At 42.6% G+C, this 22,035-nt stretch overlaps 1 protein-coding gene across 1 annotated transcript in view; it reads right to left on the reverse strand.

The window, feature by feature from the left end:
- Nucleotides 1-22,035, reverse strand: part of akap6 (A kinase (PRKA) anchor protein 6) — a 153,890-nt gene that overhangs the window by 104,706 nt on the left and 27,149 nt on the right. Inside the window, exons 10-12 of the mRNA XM_034562775.1 lie at nucleotides 18,709-18,831; nucleotides 9,389-9,485; nucleotides 8,398-8,600 (exon numbers count right to left, since the gene is read on the reverse strand). Coding sequence (XP_034418666.1) covers nucleotides 8,398-8,600; nucleotides 9,389-9,485; nucleotides 18,709-18,831 — 423 coding nt within the window. The remainder of the gene's footprint in view (nucleotides 1-8,397; nucleotides 8,601-9,388; nucleotides 9,486-18,708; nucleotides 18,832-22,035) is intronic.

The following is a 22,035-nucleotide window of genomic DNA, read 5'->3' on the forward strand; positions in this document are numbered from 1 at the left end:
TCATTAGAACTTTTCATCATTTTAACTTGTAATCTCTCATATCCGAATCTTCTCCACATCGTCACGGGTCGGAAAAAATACGAAATACTTTGTGTGTTTCAGTTTACGATGTTCTTATTTTACAAATGTAGAATAAAGTCGTCGTTCCCCCCCCCCCCCCCCCCCATCCCCCCCCCGAAAAAAAGAATACAGAAGACGTGGCCTCAATGTCGTCGTGTGGTAGCGGGAAGTTATTAAAAAATAACAGCAAACACCTGTAACTCCAGAGAAAGATTCACATTCAGGAGGTCACCGAACACATCTATTCACCTTTTCAGTGTGTGTGTGTGTGTGTGTGTGTGTGTGTGTGTGTGTGTAACCAGACTCAGTCCAATCCCCTGTAATGTGACAGACAAATCCCACTAAGCTGTTAAATATTACACTGCTTTCACACTCGTATTAAACACCTTTCTACCTCTCCCTCTCTTTCTGTGTTCACTCACCCTGACAAAACACACACACACACACACACACACACGCGCTCACACACACACACAAAACCTTTACCGTAATCTTCAATATGCAAAAAAAACAAAGAAGAAAGAAAAACACTACAGATGTCACTTGAAAATCTTCACACAAGCACAACAAATCTTTTATAATGCAGCGACACACAGCAGGAGTCACATAACACGATATCCTCACACCGCCTCAGTGTGTGTGTGTGTGTGTGTGTGTGTGTGTGTGTGTGTGTGTGAGTGTCCTAATCCCCGGTGCTGGCCGTCTTGTCGGAGCGTTATATTTGCTGGTATCAGTGTATCTTCTCCTCGCTGCCTAATCCCACCACACCAGCTCTGATATTTCCTGACATTTACATGAATCACCTCTCTCCAGACGGATGGACGGAGGAGGAGGGGGAGAGAGAGAGGGAGGGGTGATACGGAGGGGGGGATGGAGGGAGAGAGAGAGAGAGGGAGGGGTGATACGGAGGGGGGGATGGAGGGAGAGAGAGAGAGAGGGAGGGGTGATACGGAGGGGGGGATGGAGGGAGAGAGGTGGTGGATGAATGAAGAGATGCCGGGGAAGTTATAAAAGCTGTAAGAGGGAAGAAGGATATATGATAACAGACAACTAGGAAAGAAAGAATGGAGAGATGATCAATTAGGGATGGATGGACGGATGAATAAATAGATAGATAGGTGGATGAATAGATGGATGGATGGATGAATAAATAGATAGATGGATGAATTGATGAATAAATAGATAGATGGATGAATTGATGAATAAATAGATAGATGGATGAATTGATGAATAAATAGATAGATGGATGGATGAAGGATGAATAAATAGATGGATGGATGGATGGATGAATAAATAGATGGATAAATGGATGAATTGATGGATAAATAGATAGATGGATGGATGGATGAATAAATAGATGGATGGAAAGATGAATGGATGAATAAATAGATAGATGGATGAATGGATAGATGAATAAATAGATGGATCGATAGATAGATGGAAGGATAAATAAATAGATAGATGGATGAATAAATAGATAGATGGATGAATAAATAGATAGATGGATGAATGGAAGGATGAATAAATAGATAGATGGATGAATAAATGGAAGGATGAATAAATAGATAGATAGATGGATGAATACATAGATGGATGGATGAATGGATAGATGAATAAATAGATGGATCGATAGATAGATGGAAGGATAAATAAATAGATGGATGGATGGATGGACAGAAGGTTAAAAAGATGGATGGATGATATGAGTGACAGGTTTGAGTGAGGGAGGTAAAATGCAAATGAGACAAAGTAATGAAAGGAAGGAAGCAAGGAAGGAGGGAGGAAAGAAGGAAAGAAGCATTGATGTCCAAGGAAGGCTGGAAAAATAGATAGAAACATTGAAGATGAAGGGAGGAAAAGAAAGGCCGGATAGACGAGTGGAGAGAGCAAAAGGGAACGAGGGAAAGATACCAAAGAAAAGGAGAAAGGGAAGGAAGGACGGACTTGACCGGTCGCTCCATCTGTTAATAATTTATTTTATTTTACAAAAAAAATTAATTTTACGAGACAAGGAAGAAAGTCAAAAGCAGGAGGGATAAAAGACACCTTGTGAGCGGCATATGTTAACCCCAATAACAACAAGCTCTCACACACACACACACACACACACACACACACACACACACACACACACACACACACACACAGGAGACTCATTAAGGCCCAGTCTAAATTAATGACCCCGCACCACACCTGTTGTTGCTATTAATTCATTGCAATATCAGCAATTAATTAATAGAGGGGACGAGACGAAAGCTGTTCGGGGCGGATCGGCTCGAATCCAAAATGAGCGAAAAACAATAAAAAACCACCTCTCCGCGAGGTCCGTTTACGAGCTTTAATCACCCTTAAAAAGAGGGAGCGTTTCATTTGAACTCCCAGGGTCAGACGAGCGACCTTAAGAGTTCAAGACGACCTCTCGGGGTCAAACAGCAGCGACATTTTAACATCGAATCATTAAGAAATATTGTTTAATATTCAACCGCTAGAAAAGCCGGATTGAACTTCAGTACCTGTAAAAAAATACACCAGATATACATAAATATACAAACGTATATATATTTTATAGAAATAGGAAAACACGTTGTTTGTGTCGAGTATGAACAAAACACTCTTGTCGCGTTTTCTTTTGTTATATTTTTTGTTTTAATTCCATCGTGATGAAAGTAAAACAGGGAGCTCAAAATCAAGCGATCTGATTGGATCACAACGTGCACGTTTCTTTTTCTGTCACTGTTTGTATTTTTATTTTTTTTACTTTACTAAATAGATAAATGATGACGCTGAAAATAATTATTGTCAGTTTGAGACCAAATATTAATGAATCTCACGACCTTCTTTTATTAAGCTGTTGACTAATACATATTTATATATGTTGACTAATACATATTTAAGTATTACTCAACATTCTTGATGTCTTTACATTTAGATACCTGTGAAGAGATGAGATTATATTTGGATAAATGTGTCCAAACATGTTATATATATATATATATATATATATATATATATATATATATATATATATATTTATTTATATATAAATATATATATATATATAAATAAATAAATATATATAAATGTATATATAAATAAACATATATAAATGTATATATAAATATATATATATATATAAATATATATAAATATATATATATATATATATACACACACAAATATATATATATATATATATATATATTTATATACATATATAGTGTTTATATTTCCAGCAGCAGCCACACGAGCTGCAGTCACGTGCACTAAATTGCATGCTAACTGTCTTACGGCCCAATGTAAAATATGTCATTTGCTCTTAATTGCGCTAAAAATGAAGATTAAGAGGATGAATTATTGATACAAGTTGGTATTTAATCTTTTGTAATGAATAGTGGATCCGCTGGTTATAAATATTGTACGAGGCGTCATAATTTGATAAATTTATTCCAATTTGCCCTTTATTTTGCCCTTTAGTCAAGGTTACGTTAATTTAAACACACACACACACACACACGTAGATGCTAAAAGATACTCACAAGCCTGCACTGAAAACACACACACACACACACACACACACGCACGCACACACACACACACACACTGCAGTGTGTTTACCTAGCCTCTGCCCTTGGTCATTCTTGTATCATCTTTTTTTTACCGAGGTCCAAAAACACACACATAAACACGATGCCCTTGGTTGACCTTGCAGCCCAACACACACACACACACACACACACACACACACACACACACACACACACACACACACACACACACACACACCTCTGTGTCTGGCAGTAATTAGGCCATGCATATGATTGTCATTAGAGAGCGAGAGCAGATAACGAGCACACGGTGAAGCCACATGAGGGATTCTCGTGGCGTCGCTCGTTTCCTGCGTCGAGCTGCGTGCCGGCGACGTCGTTAAAGAGGCCGCGCCGCCGCCTGACGGCCACCGGGGGAAACGCCAGTGGGGTCCTTACTGGAGCACTGCGGCATGATTGACACTTGCCGAAGCCCCGCCCACGTGCCGCTACGCCAACCTCCCCGGTTGACGAGTATCACGATCACAGCGAAGGCTTAATGTTTAAAATAAATGTGTTGACGATTGGTGTTAAAAGCTGCGTGGACAGACAGGTACCCTCATTGCTGCATAAACAATGGTAGAAAACACACCACAACAACAACAACAACAACAACAACGGAAAGGGGTCACAAATGTTTAAACGATGGAAATCTGTGATGGAAAATTCATGATGTGGGCCGACACCTGAAAAGGTCAAAGTTGACTTTAGTCCTGACTGGTCCTGGATAACTTTAGTCCTGACTGGTTAGTCTGGTTCTGGATGACTTTAGTCTTGACTGGTTAGTCTGGTTCTGGATAACTTTAGTCCAGACTGGTCCTGGATGACTTTAGTCCTGACTGGTCCTGGATGACTTTAGTCCTGACTGGTTAGTCTGGTTCTGGGTAACTTTAGTCCTGACTGGTTCTGGATGACTTTAGTCCTGACTGGTTCTGGATGACTTTAGTCCTGACTGGTTAGTCTGGTTCTGGATGACTTTAGTCCTGACTGGTTAGTCTGGTTCTGGGTAACTTTAGTCCTGACTGGTTCTGGATGACTTTAGTCCTGACTAGTTAGTCTGGTTCTGGATGACTTTAGCCCTGACTGGTTCTGGATGACTTTAGTCCTGACTGGTTCTGGATGACTTTAGTCCTGACTGGTTAGTCTGGTTCTGGGTAACTTTAGTCCTGACTAGTTAGTCTGGTTCTGGATGACTTTAGCCCTGACTGGTTCTGGATGACTTTAGTCCTGACTGGTTAGTCTGGTTCTGGGAAACTTTAGTCCTGACTTTTTCTGGATGAATTTAGTCCTGACTGGTTAGTCTGGTTCTGGGTAACTTTAGTCCTGACTGGTTAGTCTGGTTCTGGGAAACTTTAGTCCTGACTGGTTCTGGATGACTTTAGTCCTGACTGGTTAGTCTGGTTCTGGGTAACTTTAGTCCTGACTGGTTAGTCTGGTTCTGGGTAACTTTAGTCCTGACTAGTTAGTCTGGTTCTGGGTAACTTTAGTCCTGACTGGTTAGTCTAGTTCTGGGTAACTTTAATCCTGACTAGTTAGTCTGGTTCTGGATGACTTTAGTCCTGACTGGTTAGTCTGGTTCTGGGTAACTTTAGTCCTGACTAGTTAGTCTGGTTCTGGGTAACTTTAGTCCTGACTGGTTAGTCTGGTTCTGGGTAACTTTAGTCCTGACTGGTTAGTCTGGTTCTGGGTAACTTTAGTCCTGACTAGTTAGTCTGGTTCTGGGTAACTTTAGTCCTGACTGGTTAGTCTGGTTCTGGGTAACTTTAGTCCTGACTAGTTAGTCTGGTTCTGGGTAACTTTAGTCCTGACTAGTTAGTCTGGTTCTGGGTAACTTTAGTCCTGACTGGTTAGTCTGGTTCTGGGAAACTTTAGTCCTGACTAGTTAGTCTGGTTCTGGGTAACTTTAGTCCTGACTAGTTAGTCTGGTTCTGGATGACTTTAGTCCTGACTAGTTAGTCTGGTTCTGGATGACTTTAGTCCTGACTAGTTAGTCTGGTTCTGGGTAACTTTAGTCCTGACTAGTTAGTCTGGTTCTGGGTAACTTTAGTCCTGACTGGTTAGACTGGTTCTGGATGACTTTAGTCCTGACTGGTTAGTCTGGTCCTGGATGACTTTAGTCCTGACTGGTTCTGGATGACTTTAATCCTGATTGGTTCTGGATGACTTTAGTCCTGACTAGTTAGACTGGTTCTGGATGACTTTAGTCCTGACTGGTTAGTCTGGTTCTGGGTAACTTTAGTCCTGACTAGTTAGTCTGGTTCTGGATGACTTTAGTCCTGACTGGTTCTGGATGAATTTAGTCCTGACTGGTTCTGGATGACTTTAATCCTGACTGGTTCTGGATGACTTTAATCCTGACTGGTTCTGGATGACTTTAGTCCTGACTAGTTAGACTGGTTCTGGATGACTTTAGTCCTGACTGGTTAGTCTGGTTCTGGGTAACATTAGTCCTGACTAGTTAGACTGGTTCTGGGTAACTTTAGTCCTGACTGGTTAGTCTGGTTCTGGGTAACATTAGTCCTGACTAGTTAGTCTGGTTCTGGATGACTTTAGTCCTGACTGGTTAGTCTGGTTCTGGATAACTTTAGTCCTGACTAGTTAGACTGGTTCTGGATGACTTTAGTCCTGACTGGTTAGTCTGGTTCTGGATGACTTTAGTCCTGACTGGTTAGTCTGGTTCTGGGTAACTTTAGTCCTGACTAGTTAGACTGGTTCTGGGTAACTTTAGTCCTGACTGGTTAGTCTGGTTCTGGATGACTTTAGTCCTGACTGGTTCTGGATGACTTTAATCCTGACTGGTTCTGGATGACTTTAGTCCTGACTAGTTAGACTGGTTCTGGATGACTTTAGTCCTGACTGGTTAGTCTGGTTCTGGGTAACATTAGTCCTGACTAGTTAGACTGGTTCTGGGTAACTTTAGTCCTGACTGGTTAGTCTGGTTCTGGGTAACATTAGTCCTGACTAGTTAGTCTGGTTCTGGATGACTTTAGTCCTGACTGGTTAGTCTGGTTCTGGGTAACATTAGTCCTGACTAGTTAGACTGGTTCTGGGTAACTTTAGTCCTGACTGGTTAGTCTGGTTCTGGATGACTTTAGTCCTGACTGGTTAGTCTGGTTCTGGATGACTTTAGTCCTGACTAGTTAGTCTGGTTCTGGATGACTTTAGTCCTGACTGGTTAGTCTGGTTCTGGATGACTTTAGTCCTGACTAGTTAGTCTGGTTCTGGGTAACTTTAGTCCTGACTAGTTAGTCTGGTTCTGGATGACTTTAGTCTGGTTGGATGAACAGAAACTCTGGTTACCGGTGAAACTACCGGCGGCCGTGTAGCCGGTAGTTAGTTTAGGTTCTTTGTTCGTGGGCCCAGAACCCGACATGATCTGAATAATTCAGAATATCACAGAAGAACGAGCAGCCGACAGAAATAATTCAGCAGGTTCACACCTCGGTTTGTTGTTTGGAGGTTTTACGGATCAGAGCTTTAAGTGCAGAGGGAGATTCACACAGATAATGAATGGACTGTTAATGTGCTGCGACCAAGCAGCTAATGCACACGCACACACACACACACACACACACACACACACACACACACACACACACACACACACACACACACACACAGAGAGCTGGCTAATGGCTGTCACTGTTGACTGATCACAGTGATCAGGCTGCTGCAGCTCTAATTGCTACTAAACAATCTGAAAACAACCAGAGTTAGGTCTGCTAGAGGAAGAGGAAGAGGAAGAGGAAGAGGAAGTAAGGATAGGCAACTAAAGTTGATTTGATGAATTGTTTTTGGGGGGGGGGGGGGTCATGATGTATTCTGAGCTGCTTATGTACAAACGGCTCATAATTCATCAGTTTTATCTTTAAAATTTATTTAAGTTTCTCGGCCCAAACTAAACATTTTTTACGAGATCGCATTTGAACGCATCAACGATAACGTTGTAATTTATAGCCAATACCCATTTGTTTAACTGATTGGAGCTTGAACGCACCACGATGTAACTGATATTATTTAAAGAATGTACGCACGTTGGTTTTTGAGAATATCTCAAAATATCCGTTTTATTTTACTGGTGTTTTTCATTTCTCTTGTGGTCCTTGTGGGTTCAGGACAGAAACATCCGTCGCTTGGATGTTTGGAACGCTTTGAATATTTATTTCCAAGCAAATGCTACTATAATTAAAATATATATAAAAAATAAAATAGAGATGTTTGTTGGAATCGGAAGAAGAAAAGAGCATTCAAGTGAAATAAAGGAAACAAACAGCAATATAGTAGAAGGAAAAGAACCAGAAGGCCACGGATGACTCACACACACACACACACACACACACACACACACGTGAATGACAGGACTGTTGCAATGAGAGGGACAGAAAGGGAGATTACATCTAATTAACAAAGTCCAGCCAATTAACCAGCGGCCAATGACAACTGAGACACCAATCTGGACGGTAATTGGCAGCCAATACAAACGATGCAAAGGAATTTGTGTGTGTGTGTGTGTGTGTGTGTGTGTGTGTGTGTGTGTGTGTGTGTGTGTGTGTGTGTGTGTGTGTGTGTGTGTGTGTGTGTGTGTGTGTGTGTGACAGCAAGAGGGGTTAACCGGGATCAACCAGAGAGGAAATGGAAGGATCTCAACCAAAGTAAAAAACAAACATTGAACAGATGGACAAGAATAACAAGAGAGATTTGAGGATGAACAGAAAAAAATAAATAAATAAATAAATCTCCGTCGGTTTCTCACCTTGATGTCGTCCGCAGGGCACGGAGCCGTCCGATTGGCCGACGCGTCCGCCGAGGCCCCGAGGGGCTCGTGCGATTGGCCGGAGTAGAGGAGGCGGGCCTGGATGCAGCGGAGGGCGCGGAGCATCCAGCCATGTTGGCGCCGGATCTGCCGCTGGAGCTGATCCCATTGGCTGGAAACCATGTGGAGGATATCCTTCAGACCTGGAGGGCGAAGAGACGATGAAACGGAGGGCGGGGGAACCGAGGGAACCGGGGGAACCGGGGGCGACATCTGCGTCGGACCGGTCGATAAACGAGCTCGTCTTACGGTGGGGGGGGGGGGGGGGAGGTAACTTTCATTTAGAGGCGCCCCCCTGTGGACAAATACGGTAGTGCTTATCAATGAGGTCCATTGAGAAAACCGCTATTTTTATCCATTAATAACACAGCTGATTGTCGCGTGAGGCTCCGCCCAGGACCGAGCTTTAAATATGAAATAAAAACGTCCGCGTCAGTCTGTTGTTCGAACGCCTAAATGCATAAACGTATCATCGTATGATATCTTGTGAAAAGTTATTCCTTATATAATCGTTACACGTGTCAATTTCTGCTGGTTACGTAAAAATAAATTTCGGTCTTCACAGGAAACAACGATTGTGGTTTGGGTAAAAATTAACGTTAATGAAGGAGTAACAAAAACTTATATTTCTCTCTCTCTCTCTTTCTTTGTCTCTCTGGCTGCAAAAGATTTTCAAAAATATAAAAACATATTAAATATTTCTCAGCCAGTTTTATTTTATTTCTTCTGCCCGCTGGCTTTCTCTTTTCCACATCTTCGTCTCGTTCTTCGTCTTCATCTCTCCGTCCGTCTCTTTCGGCTACGTTCAAAAAACCAGTTCCCCTCTCTGAAGGTCAATCTGCTAATCCGAATATTAATAATGAATGGAACAGAGTCGGGTCTCCGTTGTGTGTGTGTGTGTGTGTGTGTGTGTGTGTGTGTGTGTGTGTACCTGATTGGTGGGAGGTGATGATGATGAGCAGGGCTCTGCCTTCCTCCATCACACTCTCCTTCAGAGCGCCGTGACCGTCCACGTTTAGCTTGAAACTCTGAAAACACACAAAGGTCGTCGTCAGCGTTCAGATATTTATCCATTAAATCCGATTGCAAAAAAAAAAATAATGAGTTCATTCAGACTGGAAGAAAAAAAAACGACATCACAGGTTTAAGACCTCCAAATAAAGTGGTTCTCATGACCGGAACTGAGGGTCTGGTCATGTGACCGCTGGTCATGTGACCGCTGGTCCCAGATCGCCGTTATTATTATTATTATTATTATTATTTTAATATATTATTACTGATGGATGTTTTAGGAAGTTGAAGAAGGTGTGATTGTAAAAAGATTCATCAGAAGACATATTTCTTCGTTCTCTATGAGGAGAGAAGAGGAGTTTAAATAGTGTGAAATATATATAAATATATATAAAATATATATAAATATATAGAGAGAGATGGATGGACGTATGAATGGATGATAAACAGATGGATGGAGGCGCTGAGCAGCCGGAGGCGGTGTTGGAAAACACTGCAGTCAGATCTGTGAACACTACAGCCTTTTCTGATCTGATCCTTGGTGTGTGTGTGCATGTACGTGTGTGTGCGTGTGCGTGTGTGTGTGTGTGTGTGTGTGTGTGTGCGTGCGTGTGTGTGTGTGTGCGTGCGTGTAAGCCTCAAGGTGCTCAGTCCTCAAGACTTAACCACTTCTGACATCCTGCTGTGCTGCCATGGGAAATGCTGCACACGCATATTCTCACACACACACACACACACTGCTCTGTGTGTGTGTGTGTGTGTGTGTGTGTGTGTGTGTCAGTGATGTTTTCCGATCAGCCTGATCTCAAGACAGAAGCATTAAATATACTTCAGAGGAGATCTCACCCGTCTGTCCCGTTAAATAAATAGAAATAAATAAAACGAACCGTTAGAAACTTTACCAGAACAAAGCGAAAGAGACAACGCGGGATTTTATTGTCTTCTGACAACAATACAACCCCCCCCCCCCCCCCCTAACCCCCCCACCTCCCCAACCCCCCCCCCCCCCCTCCCCGCTGAGCTTGTGTTGCTTTCTGATTGGTTCGCTCCACAAAGACGACGTCGTGTTTCTGAGACGGCCGGCGAGGGATCGACAGGCGGCGACATCCGTCAGCACGAGACAAGGTCACACACACACACACACACACACACACACACACACACACACACACACGTTTGGGACAAATTTAGAAAAAAAGGAAAAAGTTCCATCAGATCGATTCTTCTATTCGATTATTTGTTTGTAAAGTGATAAAACAATAAAATAGGTCGAGGTGTCCAAAGATATTAAACTTACGATAAACAACCCGCGGATGCTAAAAGTGTACGTTTGTGAAACTTTAAAATGACCTCTCAAAGGTAACTATGGTAACGAGCTGCTTATTTATTATGAAGAGTCGACATTACGACGCAGCTGTTAATATTTATTTTACTGTTAACAATTACATGACAATAATGTTAATTAATTATTATTCATGCTACGATTTATGCCGTTTTATTAATTGTAATTATTCATTTAATATAAAATATTAAGCATTTGTTTGAAAACATTTATAACACATTTTGTAAAGCGGCTTTATAAAGTTACAACTGACGATTATAATACTTATAAATATCTAAAAAACTATTTAGAGGTCGTTAAAATGTTTCTCATGGTTAATAAAGACTTTGTTGAACATATATACACTTTAAATAGATACATACTTCATACTTTATAAGGTTAACAATTAGTTTGTAAATCATCTATAAACATTATCTAAATAGTGAATTCTTTATTAATGTTTAATAATTGGTTACTGGTCCATCTATTAATGTAATTAATCATTTGGTAATAATTAAAAAATAGTAACAATAAACAGTAATTTATAAGAGTAATTATACAATAAATAATTTATAAACTACTTATTCATAATACACAAACTAATGATAAATCAAAAAAAAAAAATAATCATTAGTAAACATTAAATAACGTTGCTTTCTTTAACTTTAAACTAACAATAACTAAAGTTAAATAAAGTTAAACGGCAGGAGGGACTCGACCCCCCCCCCCCCCCCCCCCAGCAGATACGGCTCCTCACGTATTACATTTCACAGATAAAAAACAATAAAAATATCACTTCCAGAAGCAGAAAACCATCATCTTATATCTCTGTTCTCGACCTCCATGCATCATTATTATCCAAATGAAAACACGTGTCCTTCGCCGTCGTTACCGCCGCGCAAAAACGTCGTAAATTACTTAGATTCTCACGGCCGATTGAGTAATTTTACAGACTCGGCGCCGCGTAATGTTCACAGATAAGATGGTGAAGAAGGAAAAAAAAAAAATAAAGAAAAAAAATACCTCACAGCTAATAAACATAAAGTACATTTATCAGCGGCGCTAAAAACACAAGCGTGACCGCCGGCGTCTGCGGCTCGCGTTAGCGATGAATTAAGGTTCGGGGGGGGGGGGGGGGCAGATTAGCCGGGCTATCGGGAGAGCGATCGTATTTCAGACGGCTTATTCCGTTTCCTCCCGTTTAATATATGGAGAGCATAGAATCGATAAGAGCAGAACGGGCCCGGACATCAATCACGGCCGCGATAAGGCGAGCGGCGCGGCGGCGGCGCCTTTATGCGCGGCGGCAATGAGGAGGCGTGCGTATTTATGTGTCTGTGTGTGTGTGTGTGACGGACAGGAGAGGCAGAATCCACCGGGACAAGGACAGTGTGTGTGTGTGTGTGTGTGTGTGTGTGTGTGTGTGTTCATGGATGGGCTATTTAACAGAGAAGAGTCAGGCAACGTTTTCCTCCACTGAAAATTAGAGAGTTTAGTTTGTAGAAGTACAAATAACTTAACGTTTACGAGTTTATGAGTCGTGACATTTCGATACAGTTCAGCACATGAATAACTAAGAAGAAGTTTAAGTATTGTTTATATATATAAATAATGTTTTCTGATCATTTCTTCGTGCTTTGCATCCATTAATCCATAAAGACATCTTCAATCCGCTGACTGCTCATCACATGAGCATATTGATAGGGGGGGGGCGGGACCCAAACCAACACCTGGTGTCACTCAACAGGTCTCCCCCCCCCCCCCCCCCCTCCCAAAAGGGACAGCGTTGTTTAAACACTGGTGACTGCACGGCGCTTCCTGTTTGGGTTGCTCAACGGTTGAGGCGCTTCCTTTGTAAATAACAGTGCGTGGTGAAAGAGAGCCAATCTAACGCTAACGTTTACGTCGTAATGATGAATTAAAGCAACGTGTCTATTGCTGCTTTAACAAAACCGACTAGTTCACAATGGATTGTAAAAAGCTTACGAGGAGGCGGAGCCTGAGAATAGCGGGCGGACCACATGTTGCACCAGGAACCAGGAGCACAAAGTCCGGCTGGTACGACGACGTCATCACATGACCATCAATGGCAATCATTCAGTGGGAATCCACTATTTCATATGAATAAATACAAACAGACGTGAACCTCAAAATTATATTAAAAATACTTAATACCTTATATAATATATTAATTACTGTTGCAGCCGGAACCAGAACGTTTACTTGAAACGGACCCAAGCCGTGAAGCTTTTATTCTTTATAATGTTACATTTTCTTTATTAAAGAGCTGACGCGTAGCTGCTGAGTATTTTAATTACTTAAAGTATAGATGACTTAAAAGCGTATTCAGTTTCGGCGACCTAAAGCTGACGCCTCGTTGCCTGGCAACGGTTTTTAAAAAGTTATTTTCGACCCCCGAGGGATCTAAAATATTCAAAAACATAAACTTGTGTTAAAGCAAAGTATATTATGTGATGTATAATATAAAACTGTGTGTCAAATCTGCAAGTCACTATCCATCACTAGTGTTCTATAAATAGTTACAGTTAAAGTTATATCTAGTTTCAATGTTGAAAGAAACGGGTGCATTTATTTTTCTCAACAGCTGTGTCCTGTGGCCTCAAACGTTCCAACTCCCTGCGCGCACACACACACACACACACACACACACACACACACACACACACACACACGCACACACACACACGTGGGCTGCTTAAAAGCCTGCGTGATCAGATTACCTGTTAGAATTAGCATATTAGCCCGGAGCGCCGCGCGGGACGGCCTCAGAAACCCACCTAATATCATTTAGCTTTTTAGCATTAGCATATTAGCGAGGGCGCTAAGAGGTGTGCGGCGCTGATACGGATGACATTGAGGTTTGACATTGAGAGTGTGTGTTGAGCTGCGCTGATCAGAGGCTCACGCACACACACGCACACACACAGCAGACGGGATCGGGTTGATGAGACATGATCTGATCAAAGAGTCTTTGTAATAATGATGATCAAATTGTCTCCATTCAGAGAGAAACTATACGGCTGTATCCCCCGAGGTGTGTGTGTGTGTGTGTGTGTGTGTGTGTGTGTGTGTGTGTGTGCTGCCTCACCCTCCCTCTTTGCTTTCCCTCTCCCTATTTTCCTGCTTACACCTTTTATATGAAGCAATAAAACGCCATTCTCTCTCTCACTCTTCCTCCTCCCTTCTCGTATTGCATCCCTCTCTCTTTCTCCCTCTTTTCCAACAAAATGACTTCTTCAATCCTCTCCCTCCCTCTCCTTTTATCTACCATCCTCTCCGTTGTCTTTCTTGTCACCTTCGATCCCTCGTCTATTCTCCCTCCCACATAACATTTCTTCCTCTCTTCTTCTTCTCCACGCGACGAATAAACGACGCGAAAAGGCGAAACGTTGGGCTCAGAGAATACGACATATGTCTGGGGCTTTTATTGTGAAAGGTAAGAAAAACCAAAGGAGCAGATTTGATCTGCGCTGCGTTTGTCGAGGTTGAAGCGGAGTAATAAAGTTTTGACATGTCTAAAAAATATGCAAATTAATTGCAAAGTGAAACAGTGTAACAACTAGACTCAGCCGACACACACACACACACACACACACACACACACACGCACACACACACACTCCAGTCCAGTCTGTGATCAACAGTTTGTTGTTCATCCACCACAGAAGAAGAGATTCAGCTGTTTCAGAGGGTTTTCACACATAATCTGCATTTCCAGATTTAGTCAGTTTGGTGTGAGAGGGAGTTGTTGACCCCCCTCCTCTCTCCCTCTCACACCTCTTTATCTCTTTATCTCTCTCTCTCTCTCCCCCCCCCCCCCCCCCCCCCCTCATGTTGCCACCACTAGTGTGTTGCTGCTGGTAATGGGATTCAAAGGCCTGGATCGCCCATCAGACCCAATCAATAGGCCTTTCATTGGCCGCCATCTCTCAGCGCCTTACAAAGAGCAGCCTGTGTGTGTGTGCGTGTGTGTGTGTGTATGTCTGTGTGTGTGTGTGTGTTTTTGTGTCTGTGTGTGTGTGTTTGCATCCTCTCGCCTCACTGATCTCCCCGGGGTTCCGGAAAGACCTGTGCTTATTCGCTCCACGCGCCCTAAAACACACATATCGACACACACACACACACACGCGCGCGCACACACACACACACACACACACGGACACACCAGCTGGACCAAATATTCAATTGGGAGAGCAGCTCCACTCCACCCACTGCTGCCCTGGAGCTGTGTGCGTTTGTGTGTTTATGTGTTTGTTTGTGTGTGTGTGTGCGTGTGTGTGTGTGTGTGTGCGTGTGTGTGTGCGTGCGTGCGTTTGTGTGTGTGTTTGTGTGCGCAAGAGAAAGCAATATAGAGAGAAAGAGTAACAGAGTGTGTGAGAGGAATAAAGAGAAAAAAGAGACGGACAGAAGGAAAGAAAAAAGAGATGAGAGAGTGAAACAAAGAGCAACATTGTTTCTTTAAAATGACATTTGTCTGAACTACTTTGCATAACTAAAGCGAGATTAAAGTCTGGAGATATTCTGTTCTTCTTGTTGTCAACAAATGTCATGAAAACAGCAAGGAATGTATCACTAAGCGCTGTTTTTATCATTAAAACACATCAATGAGCCTCACTGTTGGTCCTTCTTCATCATCATCATCATCATCATCCAGTTATTCTGGAGATTAATCCACCGCTGAAAGTAGTCCCACACGAATGTAGTTCCTCCTGTTTTTTTGATTTAACTACAATGACCAACTGTTTCAGGAAGGTTCTTTATTTTTTATTTATTATGAAACCATATATTGTTACAAAGCTGCAACAATTATTATTTTTGTTGATTGACAAAAAAAATGAATGGGCAACTTCTTTGGTAATAAAGTCATTTTTTCAAGCTAAAAGCACAAATATTCTTCATTTTCTATTCGTCATATGTCTCTGGTAGTGAACTGTCAATCACCTTGTAGCCCCGCCCCTAAAGCATCCCCTGCTTTATGGTCTGTTTGACTCTAAATGTCCATAATTTACTAAATGAACATCACGCTGTATTGAAGAAGACTTGAAACTAGAGATTGAGACCAAAAACTAATGTTTACAATGTTTACTGAGGGAATAAATCAAGAGAAGTAGAGTCATTTATATAGACTTCTATACAACCAGAGGAGTCGCCCCCTGGTGGTCAGGAGAGAGAATGCAGCTTTAACACATGAAACATAGACTTCTATACAACCAGAGGAGTCGCCCCCTTTTGGTCAAGAGAAAGAATGCAGCTTTAACACATGAAGCATAGACTTCTATACAACCAGAGGAGTCGCCCCCTGGTGGTCAGGAGAGAGAATGCAGCTTTAACACATGAAGCATATACTTCTATACAACCAGAGGAGTCGCCCCCTTTTGGTCAGGAGAAAGAATGCAGCTTTAACACATGAAGCATAGACTTCTATACAACCAGAGGAGTCGCCCCCTGGTGGTCAGTAGAGAGAATGCAGCTTTAACACATGAAGCAAAGACTTCTATACAACCAGAGGAGTCGCCCCCTGGTGGTCAGGAGAGAGAATGCAGCTTTAACACATGAAGCATAGACTTCTATACAACCAGAGGAGTCGCCCCCTGGTGGTCAGGAGAGAGAATGCAGCTTCAGAACCGGAGGTTGCCGCCTCACTAACATAAACTGAACAGCCTGCCGTGTCAACAAAGCAAAAAGAATCTCTGATAACGACACAGAGGGAGATCAGGTAAACATTACTCCTCTTTTTGTTTACATGAACAGCTGTTTGCTGAGATATTGACGATTTGAATGTTGAATAGAAAACCTTCTACTTCAGTGTTTTATTCTTCTTCTTCTCGTCTTAAACGTGTCACTGTGATCATAATCTAGTCAGCAGTAAAAACAGATGAGTAAAATGTAACAAAACCCATTTTGTTATAAAATAAATCTCGTAATCAACAAAGAACACACACACACACACACACACACACACACACACACACACACACACACACACACACACACACACAAACAGACCCTAATAACTACAAAGCGTGAGTGTGACTATCAACGCAGACACACAAACACGGAGCCGGTTAGCTAACACGCCATCCGACGGCGGTTCAAAGTCCCGTTAGCGATGCTTTTTCATCCTCTTTTTGTTTTATTTAACGAGACGCGCCAATTAACAGCCGGGGATTCTAATTGAAGCTAACCGCCGCTAACGTTAGCACTGCTGGCACACACAACAAAGTCAACACGTGTAAACAAACCAACAAACAAACCTACAGCAGAAATTAATATTTAGATGAGACAACTTGGGGTGTGTGTGTGTGTGTGTGTGTGTGTGTGTGTGTGTGTGTGTGTGTGTGTGCTATACTGTTCTTCAGGGACGGATATGGAGATGCTGATTTGGAAATCTGTCTAGGAACATGCAAATGTATGCAAATAGCAACTGTGTGTGTGTGTGTGTGTGTGTAAAACACATGCCTACTGTTGTGCATATACGTATGTTTGCATTTGTACGCTTCTATGCAAATACAATCTGTTTGTTTGTCTTACTGTGTGTGTGTGTGTGTGCGTGTGTGTGTGTGTGTGTGTGTGCAGAAACTCAGAATCAGTTGTTTTTTACATTCATACGTGATGTCTGTGTGTGTGTGTGTGTGTGTGTGAAGCCCATATGTTTGCCATAAAGAGAGTGAGTAATCGCTAAAGTGCTTCTTGTGTGTGTGTGTGTGTGTGTGTGCGTGCGTGAGGCAGCACTCACTGTTCTATAGGCGCTCGTTGTTTTAAAGGATGTGTGTGTGTGTGTGTGTGTGTGTGTGTGTATAAATTAGAGAAACACAGGGACAGTTATTTGATTTTTTTTTTTTTTTTTAGTAGAATAAACAATTGGAAGACGGAGAGATAAATAATGGAGGGAAAAAAGAAAAAAGACGGAGGAGAGCAGATGGTGAGAAAATAACAAACATAAAATGGCAGCAGAGAGAGAGAGAGAGAGAGAGAGAGAGAGAAGGCAGAGCAGGAGGAGGAGAAAGAGATGAAAACAAATTGGAACAAAAGAAGAGAAATCAGGGTGAAAGCGGTGGAGATGAAATGGGAGTCAGTATGTGTTCCCATCATCATCATCACCATCTCCATCATCATCATCATCATCATCACCCCCATCATCATCATCATCATCATCATCATCACCACCACCACCATCATCATCGCTCTGCAGGACGCAGTAACCTTTGACCTTTGACTGCACGCTAAAAACACAACATTAAGAATCGGCTCTGAAAAGGTGAGTTTGGGGTTCTCGTCCGGCGGAGGTCGAGTGTGCGTTCGTCGTCGTCGTGCTTTGACCGACGAAGACGAACGCACCGAGTCGTGAACCAGGAAGTACAAAGAGAGCAGAACCCCACACAGGGCAGCCGAGGGGGGGGGGGGGGGGGGGGGGGGGGGGGGGGGGGGGGGCTGAACCTAACTGAGTAGTTTAGTTGTCTTAATACGTTTAATAAAAACATGCTTCCCATGTCTTCGTATTTTTAAGACTTTTGTAAGATTGATTTAAGGTTAGTGAAATATGTGTGTGTGTGTGTGTGTGTGTGTGTGTGTGTGTGTGTGAGGCACATCCATATACATGAATGCAAATACGTGTTCATACAACCGAGTGTGTAATGCGTGTATGAACATGTGGTTGTACACTCATGTACATTGACACCTAAGTGTATATGAGCTTTGACAGTGTGTGTGTGTTATTGTATTTGTATCAATGTGAGGACCGTATGTCGCTCTTCATGTTTTTAAAGGACCGCTCGAGGGATAAGACTCGTCCTTAAGGTTGAGGTAAGAATAAGAAGTTGTTTTATGTTAAAAAGGCTCCTCGGAAGTAAAAAAAAAAAAAAGAAGAAGCATAAAAGTGTGTGTGTGTGTGTTCTCACCAGGTGTGTGTCCAGGTACGCCCTCAGGCTGTCCAGCTCCTGTCTGGGCTGCGTCCAGTTGTCTGTGCTGTCCAACGACTCCTGCAGCCACGAGATGAACCCGTCCAACTGCTGCACGAAACACTGGAGAGAGAGAGGGATGGAGAGAGGGATGGAGAGAGAGAAAGAGAGAGAGGGAGAATTTAGTCAACGATTTAAAATAAATAATAAAAGCAGCATTAGTTAAAAGAAGAACCTGCTGGAGACACATGAAACAACACAGGACACACAATCACACTGCAGAGGATGGAGAGAACGAGGAGGAGGAGAAGCTGAAAGAAATCCAACAGGTTATAATAATAACAACATTGAACAGGAGAGAGAAAGCAACAGATTGGAAGGAGATGAGGATGGAGGAGAGGAGAGGAGGAGGGGAGATAATGATGAGAGGATGGAGAGGATGATGAGAGGATGATGAGAGGACGAGGTGGAGAGAGAGAGAGCGGCGCGTTTCAGAGCTGATTCCAGATGAATTAACTCGAGACCCTCAACAGGTAAAACACCCGAGGATGAACAGATGCATGATGGGAAAAAAAAGAGAGAAGGGAGGGAAATAAAGAAGGATGGTGACGAAGCAGAAAAGTGGAAACACAAACAAAGAGAGAGAGAAATAGAGGGGCAGAATAAAAAGAGAAGAAAACGAGATTATGAAAGACGAGTCAAAGAAAACAAGTGAAGATTTCTGTTTATTGACAATAAGTTTACAAACACAAATAATCAGAGACAATAAACAAAGTTCAACGACTTAATTTACAAAAACAACAAAACAATAAACAAAGAAAAGAGAGGGAACGTTAAGATATAACAAGAAAAGAAAGGAAAGAAGAAGAGATGAATGACACCGGAACATGTGTCTCCATCACAGGAGAAGAAGAAAGAAGAAGAAGAACAAGAGAAAGGAAGAGGAAGACAAACAGAGAAGAGGAAGAAGAAGTGGAAGAAGTAGAAGAGAAAGAAGAAGAACAGAAAGGAAGAGGAAGACAAACAGAGAAGAGGAAGAAGAGGAAGGAAGAAGAAGAAAGAACAAGAAGAAGAAGAAGGAAGAGGAAGACAAACAGAGAAGAGGAAGAAGAGGAAGAAAGAAGAAGAAAGAACAAGAAGAAGAAGAAGGAAGAGGAAGACAAACAGAGAAGAGGAAGAAGAAGGAGAAGAGAAAGAAGAAGTGGAAGAAGAAGAAAAGAAATACGAACAGAAAGGAAGAGGAAGACAAACAGAGAAGAGGAAGAAGAAGAAAAAGAAGAGAAAGAAGAAGTGGAAGAAGAAGAAAATGAATACGAAGAACAGAAAGGAAGAGGAAGACAAACAGAGAAAAGGAAGAAGAAGAGGAAGGAAGAAGAAGAAAAAGAAGGAATAAGAAGAGAAATGAGAAGAAAAAGAAGAAGACAAACAGAGAAGAGGAAGAAGAAGAGGAAGAAAAAGAAGAAGGAAAAAGAAAAGGAATAAGAAGAGAAATGAGAAGAAGAAGACAAACAGAGAAGAGGAAGAAGAAGAGGAAAAAAAAGAGGAAGAAAGAGGAAGAAGAGCGCTCGCTGCGAGGTGGACAGCTACTGCCACCTGCTGGCGGACACGAGCGCTTCCTGAGCTCAGAGCTGAAACTCAGGAATGTGACTTCAAGAGACGCTTCAGAGAAAGATGAACGAGCCGATTGAAAGAACACAAGACGCGGGGGAGACGCCACGTGAAATGATCAAAGAATCGATCCGTGCCTTTGAATCCACTTCACTCCTGAAGAGGAGCGCGGGAGACGGCTTAGAGGTGAAGAAGGAGGAGAAGAAAGGAGCGTTTAGACCGTCATCGGTGACGGGAAGAAGAGATAAAGTGTTGTTAGGGACGAGAACAGAGAGATTAAAGCGGTTCAACAGGAGGAGAAAACAAAGACACGCGTGGCGGACGTGTTGTTGTGCTCGTTTGTTTGTTTGCGTTCCTCTTGATCAACACTCAAAAGAAACTGGTTTCCTTGGTTAGAAAACGACTGCAAATGGACCCTCGAATGCTTCGAGAGCCGCCAATAAGACAAAGAAATACACCTTTCGCAATAAAAATGATTTCACTAATAGTAAAAATAGTATAAAATATATTAATATACACACTATTTAGTAATTATTTATATTAAGCCTGGTGCCGATTTACATAAAACTGAAGACGCACGGAAATCCATTCTTTCCAGTCGGACCTCAAACGCCCCGTGTGAATAACAAGCGTAAGTGTGACTGCAGATCGTCAAGGAGACGCCCCCCCCCCCCCCCACGCCTCGCATGCGTTCGGTTCTCCGGCTGAGAGCCAGAGGACTGAAGGAGGACTGAAGGAGGACTGAAGGAGGCGAGGAGGTAAATCTGATGGAAATTACCTGCCGCATGTGTGCATCCATCCTCTCACCTCGCCTACAGATCGCTGTGTCGAATCCGTGTGTGTGTGTGTGTGTGTGTGTTCGTATGGGGAGGATAAAGCGTGTGTGTGTGTGTGTTTGTTTGTGCACTACTAATATGATGCAGAGGTGTGTGTGTGTGTTTGTGCACTACTAATATGATGCAGAGGTGTGTGTGTGTGTTTGTGCACTACTAATATGATGCAGAGGTGTGTGTGTGTGTTTGTGCACTACTAATATGATGCAGAGGTGTGTGTGTGTGTTTGTGCACTACTAATATGATGCAGAGGTGTGTGTGTGTGTTTGTGCACTACTAATATGATGCAGAGGTGTGTGTGTGTGTGTGTGTGTGTTTGTGCACTACTAATATGATGCAGAGGTGTGTGTGTGTGTGTTTGTGCACTACTAATATGATGCAGAGGTGTGTGTGTGTGTGTGTTTGTGCACTACTAATATAATGCAGAGGTGTGTGTGTGTGTATGTGTGTGTGTGTGTGTGTGTGTGTGTGTGTGTGATGGAAACCTTGACCAATTGAGCGGCGGTATGTTAATTACAGCCGTGACCCTTAAAAAAAAAAAATGAAGAAAACATCGATACGGTTTCGTCCGTCTCTCCGCCGCTCGTTAGGGAGGAGAGGAGGAGAGATGGAAATCAAAAGTATTGATGAGACAGGAGGAGGAGAGGAGGAGGAGTCTAGGAGGAAGAGGAGGAGGAGGAGGAGGAGGAGGAGGAGAGGGGGAGTGTAGGAGGAAGAGGAGGAGGAGGAGAGGAGGAGAGGAAGAGGAGGAGGAAGAGGAGGAGGAGGAGGAAGAGGAGGAGGAAGAGAGGGGGAGTGTAGGAGGAAGAAGAGGAGAGGAGGAGTGTAGGAGGAAGAGGAGGAGGAGGAGGAGGAGGAGGAGAGGGGGAGTGTAGGAGGAAGAGGA

Source organism: Cyclopterus lumpus, chromosome 22, assembly GCF_009769545.1.
Source record: "Cyclopterus lumpus isolate fCycLum1 chromosome 22, fCycLum1.pri, whole genome shotgun sequence".
Classification (NCBI taxonomy): Eukaryota; Metazoa; Chordata; class Actinopteri; order Perciformes; family Cyclopteridae; genus Cyclopterus; species Cyclopterus lumpus.